Source organism: Cynoglossus semilaevis, chromosome 13 (genome assembly GCF_000523025.1).
Source record: "Cynoglossus semilaevis isolate Cse_v1.0 chromosome 13, Cse_v1.0, whole genome shotgun sequence".
Lineage (NCBI taxonomy): Eukaryota > Metazoa > Chordata > Actinopteri > Pleuronectiformes > Cynoglossidae > Cynoglossus > Cynoglossus semilaevis.
The window spans coordinates 10,246,984-10,255,929 of NC_024319.1; the positions used below are offsets into that span (position 1 = coordinate 10,246,984).

Below are 8,946 nucleotides of genomic sequence, written 5' to 3' on the forward strand. Positions count from 1 at the left end.
ACTGAAAAATCCCATTAGATATAGAAGTATGGTTAAAAAATGGCAGTAGAAAACGGGTGAAGCTAGAGTCTTCCCACAGAAGGTCAGGGGGCCATTCTGTTTTTTAGTTGTTGGTTGAAGAAATTGCATAAACATCTCCCCCTGTAATATATACACACACACACATAGGTAGTATTAAACAGGTGTTAAAACATTCTTCTCCAATTCAGATTGTAGAGACAAAAAGAACTTAAGTGAAGGGTTTTATCAGTTACAAGTTAAATTGAGTTTAAACAAAGAAAAACCAGTATGAATGTGTGCCAAGACTGTGAAGTAACTAGACCACAACACAACTCCTCTGAAGAAAACGCTAGAAGCAGAAATAAAGTCAGCTGAAAATCAGGGAGAAGTATTTCTGTATAACACACAAACAGAAAATTTAAACGCCCTGGAAATTGAGACTACTGATGTTCGCAATAGAAAAATACTCATCAGATGCTTCAGCTTGTTTTCAACAAGAAGTCTAGCAAGGTAAGAATCTAAAATGAAAAACAAATGTTAAAGAATATGCATACAAACCCTTTTCTAAAATGGTGAACTAACTACAGAAGGCAAACTTTTAATATCCAGTTAGCACAAAATCTCAACTTAAATGCTACAGTAGATAGAATCTGTGGTGTAGAGTGAAGGCCATTGTTCAAGCTAGATGATCATCTGATCTCAGAGTATGGAATTGCCCACTGATGTCTGATTGGACAGAAATACCTCTGCAGACGGTCCTTGTCAGTACGTGTTGACATGTATCTTAAACAACAACGCTCCATTACACAGAGAACTAAGATGACCAGCTGTTGACAAGTAATGTATTTCCTACTCGATTATTCATTGGTTTATTCTCAAAAGAAGGACATTTAAGTGATAAAAAGTATTTAAAGTTTCGGATATTTACACTGTACGTTGTGCTATAATTTTGTCATTCACCAAAGAATTTCATAAAAATCTTAAAGGCAGGAAACCAACAATACTATGTGTTAGCTAAACATCAACAAGAAAATACTAAACTACTAAGTCACAAGTTCTCATTCTATGACAGTACCAGGTACATGGAAATGTTTTAGATAGATCAGTGTCAAATGCGTGCAAGGAAACAATTTATCATGTTTTTAGTTACACAGAGAAAAATTTAAATGTTTTTAATTCAAAGAGTAAAATTGAGGTCAAAACGATACACGACACAAGCTTTGAATCCCAAAAGGAATATAATAAACTATGTTGTCAAAATGGAATATTATGACTCAATGGAAAGGAGTAAAACTGGAACTGGTCGACCATCCTGGTAGAACTAGTTCTAACATTAAAAATTCAAGCACTGATCTTAAAAAAAAAAGAAAAAAAGAAAATCAAACAAACATTTTTATATAAATATATAATATCTGCCTAGAATTAACATTTCTTTTTAACAAACTAAACCCAGTGATCATATTTCAGTTCTATCAAATCCAGAGGTTGTGCATTAAACCGCATTACAAAGCAAATATTTAATGATATATTTTTAAATGCAACTCAAATCTTTTCAAACTGTATTTGAGTGTAAACAGTGTCAGACAATAAAATGAACTAAGACTTTTTTGTAAACAATCAGTTAAGAAAATGGAAATGGATTTTTTTTTTTTGTTCCATCTCATGTACTTCTCGTCAGCATCATCAGGGAGAAATGTCAACCTCCATCTTAATTTCCTTATCGGGTTGATAGCGTGTCAAATTATGAGTGGTGGATGGATACAAACCAGAGGCCTGATGTTCTGGTTCTGTCTTCACATCTAGGATCATTTCAGAGGACGTGAGGTCTGTTGGTTCACTTTTCAATATTTCTGCAGTACCGTTATCTGCCTCTTCTGGTTTTACATTGGAGGTTACTTTACTGTCACCATTTTTAAAATCCTGTCTTTGAATACTATGACCCTCTTCTGTTACGTCCACTTTTAACGGCTTTCTGACTGTGCCAAGGGGAGTGTTGCCAACAGCCGACCTTTGGGACAAATCCAGAGGTGCTTCACATTCTTCGACCATATTGCTCGTTACCAAATTCACCGTAGGAGCTATCTGACCTACAACAAAGGTGTCCATGCCAAAGTTTGCGGAAATGGAAGATGAGAGAGGCAGGCTGTCACTTTGGGAACAGACAGGAACAAAGAGCATGAGATTAACACCAGGTGTGGGCGCTTTGTCAAGTGATAGATTCCACATCCCGTCTTCTGCATCATTTTTACTGGGCACAAGCACCGGACAGATGGAGGTGTTTGGTGAAGGTTTTTCTACGAGAACACTTTCCTTTGACAATAAGTTCTTTGGCGTTTGCTTTTTCTTGGAAGCAGCCTGAGATAGAAAAGACAACACAGAAAAACCCATTACCAGCCTACCAATTATTCTTCAAAGAATCACAAAACAGCGTCGCCAACAGTGCTAATTTGTTTTTACAAGAAGGTCAAGAAAACCAAAACCAGTGGAATACATCTGACTACTTCCAACTCTCTTGTACTTTTAATCCATAGTTACAGATTTGTACACATATACATACTCCGTGGTCTGATGGAGACAAAGAAGAACTGAAACTTACCACAGACTGAGGGTTCTGTCCACAGGTCTTGAGGTGACTGTCGTAGTTCTGCTGGTGGGGAAAGCCCAGTCCACAGCTCTGACAGAGGCAGGGTGACTTGCCGGCATGGCCACCCATGTGCGACATCAATAGCAGGGCTGACCGGAATCCTTTTCCACATTCCGCACATTTCAGAACTCTCTGGTGAGCCCCGGCATGTTTCTTTAACGCTTCAGTAGTGTCAAACTTCTCTCCACACTCCAAACATCGGATCTCGTCCCCTTTGGGCTCCTGGTTGCCCCAACAGCCAGTGTCTTTTTTGTGCTGCTGGAAGTCTTCCTCACTCAGAAACTCTCTCAAACAGGCCACACAGTGAATGCTCTGAGGTTGACATTTGTGCTGACGGTACAGCTTAGCCAGGCGGAAGTGGCAGTGACATTGTGCGCAGGTGTAGGGTAACAAACCCAGGTGGGAGAAGCTGTGTCGCAGGAGGGTAACTTTCTTACTAAAGACCTGCATGCAATCGGTGCATTTGAAACTGCCGCAGCACGTCCTCTTCTGGTGACGTGCTAAGGATTTTAGGGAGGAGAGTTTCCGGCCACAGACTTTGCACATTGTGTCCGGCATACATTTGTGCAGTTGCACATGAGCTTCACACATCTTCAGGCACGTGAACACACGTTTGCAGCGGTCGCACTCGTAAAACTCATCCTGAAGGTGAGTTGTGGACAGATGGTCTTCCAGATCACTTTTTGAGGCAAAAGTCATCTGACATACACGACACAGGACGCGTTCAGTGACGGTCTGTGCATGTGTGCGAAGGTGCACTCGGTAGTTGCGGTTCTGGGAGAAACGCTTCCCACATTCCGCACAGCGATAGGGACGAACTCCAGTGTGCAGGTTCATGTGATCTTGGAGTTTGAATTTGGTTGAAAATGTCAGACAGCAGACACTGCAGGTGTGGCCACCTGGAAACACTGGACAAGACAGATTGGCATTGAATTGTACAGAAGTAAAAGAAACATTCTCACAATGCCTGTGTTGTTGTTTTCTAATATCTACATGTATACAGACAGAGGAAGCATTTCCTCCAACAGTTTAAAAGTATCATGGGGAAAATGGCCTTCCTGTCCATTACAGTAGCATGGCGGTTATGATTGTAACAGGATGGGGTGAAAGTATGTTAAAATGTATCACAATGGTTACCAATGTCAACTGGTTTTGAACTGGTGTTAACTATGACTGTGTTTTTTGGAAATGTGAACCAGCCCTAATCAGGAATGTGGAAATTCCACAAACCTACTCTGAATGTGATATTTTTGAGTTTTGAAATTTGAGTGTTCAACGCAGTTGGGTATATGGTGGAGGAATCTCTTTTGAGGGAGTGTATTTAGTACTAAACCCTAGCCTGATTCAACCGGATGATACATATTTATATAAACACAAATATATAATTTGATATTTATTTTCTATTTTGACAGTTGAAAGATCTTGGGGAATTAAAACCGCCATACAGCCTAAAGTTGAAGAGTGTAGGATATAAAACTATATATGTATATATATGAGAATATTCACTTTAATATCTACAGTGTTAATTTAGCTTGTATTTTTAAAAAGTTAACTCTACCGTGGCTTGCTCCTTCTTCTTCCTCTTCTTCGCCCTCGCCCTCTTCTTCGTCATCCTCTTCTTCGTCAAATATGTCTGATACTTCACTGTCATCCGACTCGTCCTCGGATGCGGCTGCTGTAGTTTCTGCATCTTGTTGACTCTCTGTTGGAGTTACTTTCGTGCTCGTTTTTATGGGCTCCGATCCTTCGGATTCAGCATTGGATAGCCTTTTAGATTTGCGTGTGCCACTGGAGAGTGAAGTAGGAGAATGACTGGATGTTCCTCCAGCCGAGCTCTGCTGCTGCGTTAGGATGTCCGGGAATCCCATCTCAGTTAGCTGAATATCTATGGTGTATTCAATTGACATGGCTGCAGTCGTGTTTACCACGAGGTGTAGAGGTGTTTGGGTGCGTAATTACCGTTGGCAGTAGTGCCCACCGGCGAACCTAATTCAAATAATAATAAAAAAACAGAGAACATACATGGAAACACTCCAACGGAGGTTACCCGACAACTTTCCTTTGAAATTTTTCTAATGACACACCTTGAAGCCCTGTTCGCGTCCTCGTTTACCTGGCAGATCGGTGATGACAAAGCAAGGCTTTAGAACAAAAGCAGATGAACCGAAAATGGTCTAAGGTGTTGCCTTCATGACGCTGCTGCAGCCCAGATCACTTAACAAACAAATAATTGTCATGGAGATGTCTAAAATAGAAGGATAACCTGACTTAGTTCCAATCATCCCAGAGATGACGGAGAAATGAAGACGAATGAGGTAAAGCAAGACGAAAAACAAACGAGGTACCTCTATGAGCGATAAACAGATTTCAAGGTGCTCCAGCGCACCCAGTGTTTCGGGGTGGTAGTACATGGCTATTTAATTATTTCCCAAATCTGAAACTAAATGTAATGGTAAAATGTGTAGAATTCGGCTTTGCGTTGCTTTTGATTTACCCTTTCAAAAATTTCAGATAACATTAATTTTATTATTATATTTTGACTTAATTATGTAAATTGTTTTGACATTTGCCAAGAACCTGCAGTTGTAAATAGCTAGCTTAACTGTTAAATGTAATTGTAAATTATATCTGCCAAACCAAACTAAACCTATAGTGTTAGTTATATACAGTGTTTACATATCCTTTATCCCACACTTGTGTATCATTAATTAGAATCAAAGAACATCTTTAGTGGTCAATTTGTTTTATCAGAAGTCATTTGCTGTACATATTGCCGAGAGCCTCTTTAAAATGTTTCACCACAGGCAGAACTGACCATATTTATGGTCTAAAAAGTGGTTTATGTTATGGCCTCTGTAGGTCCACCCTTCGGAGTGTAGTTATCCTTCACTATAAGACATTTCTCAAGTGAAATCAGTATAAAAAAATGTCAATTTAAAAAAGAAAATAACAAATCAAGCATTTTTTCCCAGAAGCCTCCCTTTGGAAAGCATGTTTTTATTAGATTTCTTTGCAGTGTTTAGACACGTTGCAGTGAGAAAAAAAAATGCAATCAATGAGTAACTCGATATACAGTTTCTATCTGGACTCACGAGTATTAAAAAACAATGAAGTCCATTTTAGAAATGTCTATGACATTAGCTATGACTCTAAATAGTGGAAAAATATAAAGTAAAATATTTTACTGCAAGACAAATTGGGGACCGTAGGGGATGATTTCTTTTTCACAAACCACAAAACTCCACATAAATCTGGAGCATATGACCAAAATAAATGTTACCAAACTGTAAGTGTTGTCTTACCAATACCTCTGCAATAAGGCCCAATTTGAAAGAGAAAAAAAAATAGAAATATTTAATGTGAAAAAAAAAATTCACAACATGAATGAGAAGCTGTACATTACATTTCCTTTGACAAACACAATAACATAGATTTTAGCTAAGAATCTGTTTTGCTTCAAACTATGTGTTTATCCAATTGGTTTTAAAATGATAAAAAAATAATCTTAAAAAATTACCATGAACTAGATTAAACAACTCGAGTAACAAATTCACACAGCACACGATTCACACCTAAAAAACAGAAATTTTAAATTTCAAAAGTTAGTCAAAACAACAAAATAAAGATGGCATTTGACAAATGAATGATGAGTGATTGAACAACATCTGTTTAGTCAATTCAGGGGTGTCTGTCTGTAGTTTTATCAGTCAAACCCAAAAATTTGCTAAAATGTCATTCTCAAAAACATTCCAGATACATAAAAGACTAACACAGAACAACAAATTTTCAATAGTTTAAAAAAAAAAAAAAAAAAAAAGAACAATTCCTGGCTAAAATCTTGAAAAACAATACACTTTTCTGTAATGTCCTTGTGTGAATTATCTCTTTACACTTGGGTTTTCAGACTTCTCCTCCTCCGTGTGGCTTTTTTGGTGAGCTATCAAGGTGCGCTCACGACCAAAACTTTTCCCGCAGGTTGGACAGGAAAAGCGACCAACTGCGTGAACACGTGTCATGTGGGCATCCAGCTGCTCCTGGCGGGTAAAGCTTTCCTCACATTCATCGCACGGGTGGGCTTTGCGTGGGGTGTGTTTCTCCTTTTTGTGAGTACGGAGCTGAATCAGCGTGGGGAACGTGAAATCACAATCAGGACACGGGTGCTGACGAGCCGGAGCTGGCTCTGCCTTGGGCTTCTTCTCTTTTACAGGAGCTTGGCTTTCAACTTCAGGACTTTTCTTTTCTTCCGTGTCAGATTTTAAGGCTGCCTTAGACGGACGGCCTCGCTTTCCTCCGCCTGGTTTTCCTTTATCCTCTGCTGGAGTTGCTGCCGACTCGGATGCACTGCTGGCCTTTGCAGATTCTTCACATGTCTCTGCTTCCTCTTTCTTTTTACGCTTGCCTTTTTTGTCAACACTCACTGACGAAAGCTCTTCAGCTTTAGAAGGTCGTCCGCGTTTCTTATTGGTTGAAGCGCTGCCATTGCACTGCTGGCCTTCGGAGTTTTTCTCCTGGTGAGCTACCAGTTCTGGTTCAGTTTCAAAACCTTGACCGCACTTGTCGCATCGATGGGTTTTTGAGGTGTCGTCTTGCTGTTCTGCAGACTCTAAATCTGGGCGAGGATGCTCGCTCAGGCGATGAGCACGCAGAAGACCGGCACTCCTGAAGACTTCATTACAATCTTTACAAACCAGCTGTCTCTCTGGACACACTTGTCTTCTATGAGATGTGAGCTGCATCAGTGAGAAATTAAATCAGATATACAATGTTAAATCCAAGAATCAAAATATTCACCTAGGGTATTTGTATGTAAAAACAAAGTCAAAAAGTACTAATTTACATAATTTAATACAAAAAATCTAAATCAAATGACAATAGTATTAGAGGCACCTCAGAAAATGTTTTGAAGCTCTCCTTGCAATGAATACATTTGAAGGGCTTGTCATCCTTGCTGTGTGTTGGCTGGTGCTGTGTCAGTTCCTCAGATGATTGAAATGTGCGGTCACACACATAGCATGTGAACAGTGTGTTTCCCTTTTGAGAAGAAAAAAAACATTTGAGTGTCTCTTACCTATTATAGAAAGTGTAATAGATGACAATGTAAGAATTGCATAACAATGACTAGAGCAAAAGAATATTAAAATACATGAACACGTGTGATGGGATGTTAATAAAATCTACATTTAAATGGTAGTATCGCTCACCTGCTGCAGCTGTTGCTTATACTCTTCTCTGTGACTCTTCTTCATGTGCCTTTCTTTGGCTTTGGCACTGCAGAATGTGATGAAACACTGAAAACACTGTAGGTTTTCATGCTGGTCTGCAAAGTGGAGGATCATAAAGGAGGTAAATCAATTGTCATTTCTTGACTGATGCCCTGTCTGCACAAAAACGTTTCACATCACTTTTTTCTGGATTATATCAAAGAAGAACTTACAGGGCTGCACAGACGGGGGAGGAGGTCCATTTAAACTGACGGGTTTACGTGGTTCTGCTGGCTTTTCTGCAGGAACTTCCGGAGGTGGATCAGGTAATGCCCGTCCCATCACGATATCCTCAATGTTTAAAATATCCGAGTCCATCCCGATAGAGTGGTTGGTCTCAGCAGACGCTCAATTATACTTTCTGATAAAATAAATAAAGAAAATATGTAAAGAAAAAAAGTAGGGTAAACCGTTAACCACATAATCGTTTGGTGTATAGTTGTTCAACAACGAAACGAATATCTACGGGTCATGTATAAACAACCTGTTCACTAATTTGATTTAAAAAAAAAGTAAAGTGACGTATCACTACTGATGAGGTCAGTCTGAGTAGTGCTCTTATTAAAGCAACAGTTCGGACAGAATTACGCTTTTAAGATAAGGCTTCGGTTTCTTCAACAGTGTCCCTCAGGTAGTCGCCTGGTTAACTTTCACGTACTGTACATTGCCGCTTTAAGGCCTATGGCTAAGCTACCTAGCTGCACACAAGCTACTGAGCCGCCAGAAATCCGAGACTTGATTGAGACTTACCAAAAAGCCTATCTGCTAAATTGTACTTGTTAGAAAACAGCCAGACGCAATGTTTTTGTGTACGTGTGTGTAGCTAACGAAGCCACTTAAAAAAGCTGCTCATCGAGCGGGCGAACCTAAACTAGCTGTTAGCGCTAACAACAAGGGCTGCCATTCAAAACGCATTGAAGACTTTTATTGCAACTACTCATAGGACAGTTTTTCCTGCAACTAAGCACATCTAAAATTTTAAACAAAATTATATTAATACAAAATTCTTAGCACATTTCAAAATGCTTCTATTGAACAATA

At 39.3% G+C, this 8,946-nt stretch overlaps 2 protein-coding genes across 3 annotated transcripts; both read right to left on the minus strand.

Moving 5' to 3' along the window:
• Positions 1-841: 841 nt before the first annotated feature.
• On the minus strand, positions 842-5,023 carry LOC103388558 (zinc finger protein 502). 2 transcript variants are annotated; one of them, XM_017037732.2, is made up of 4 exons: positions 4,758-5,023; positions 4,203-4,630; positions 2,597-3,552; positions 842-2,355 (listed from the first exon to the last, which is right to left on the minus strand). In XM_017037732.2, exons 2-4 carry the CDS (start codon positions 4,549-4,551, stop codon positions 1,684-1,686), a joined length of 1,977 nt encoding a protein of 658 aa, XP_016893221.1. In that variant the 5' UTR covers positions 4,552-4,630; positions 4,758-5,023; the 3' UTR covers positions 842-1,683. The 2 variants fall into 2 exon arrangements, with proteins under 2 accessions (XP_016893221.1, XP_016893220.1); XM_017037731.2 differs by having other exon boundaries at positions 4,729-5,022.
• A 588-nt stretch (positions 5,024-5,611) lies between these two features.
• znf576.2 (zinc finger protein 576, tandem duplicate 2) lies at positions 5,612-8,916 on the minus strand. The gene is made up of 5 exons (XM_008323583.3): positions 8,656-8,916; positions 8,079-8,266; positions 7,846-7,961; positions 7,532-7,675; positions 5,612-7,374 (listed from the first exon to the last, which is right to left on the minus strand). The coding sequence occupies exons 2-5, from the start codon at positions 8,221-8,223 to the stop codon at positions 6,523-6,525; spliced, it is 1,257 nt and encodes a 418-aa protein (XP_008321805.1). The 5' UTR covers positions 8,224-8,266; positions 8,656-8,916; the 3' UTR covers positions 5,612-6,522.
• Positions 8,917-8,946: the final 30 nt, after the last annotated feature.

Coding starts and splice junctions, on each gene's coding strand:
- LOC103388558 (XM_017037732.2), bottom strand. CDS start 4,551: ATGTCAATTGAATACACCATAGATATTCAGCTAACTGAGATGGGATTC. Junction 3,553..4,202: donor AGAAGAAGGAGCAAGCCACG/GTAGAGTTAACT, acceptor TGTCTTGTCCAG/TGTTTCCAGGTGGCCACACC. Junction 2,356..2,596: donor GACAGAACCCTCAGTCTGTG/GTAAGTTTCAGT, acceptor TTTCTATCTCAG/GCTGCTTCCAAGAAAAAGCA.
- znf576.2 (XM_008323583.3), bottom strand. CDS start 8,223: ATGGACTCGGATATTTTAAACATTGAGGATATCGTGATGGGACGGGCA. Junction 7,676..7,845: donor ATAAGCAACAGCTGCAGCAG/GTGAGCGATACT, acceptor TCTTCTCAAAAG/GGAAACACACTGTTCACATG. Junction 7,375..7,531: donor GCTTCAAAACATTTTCTGAG/GTGCCTCTAATA, acceptor TCACTGATGCAG/CTCACATCTCATAGAAGACA.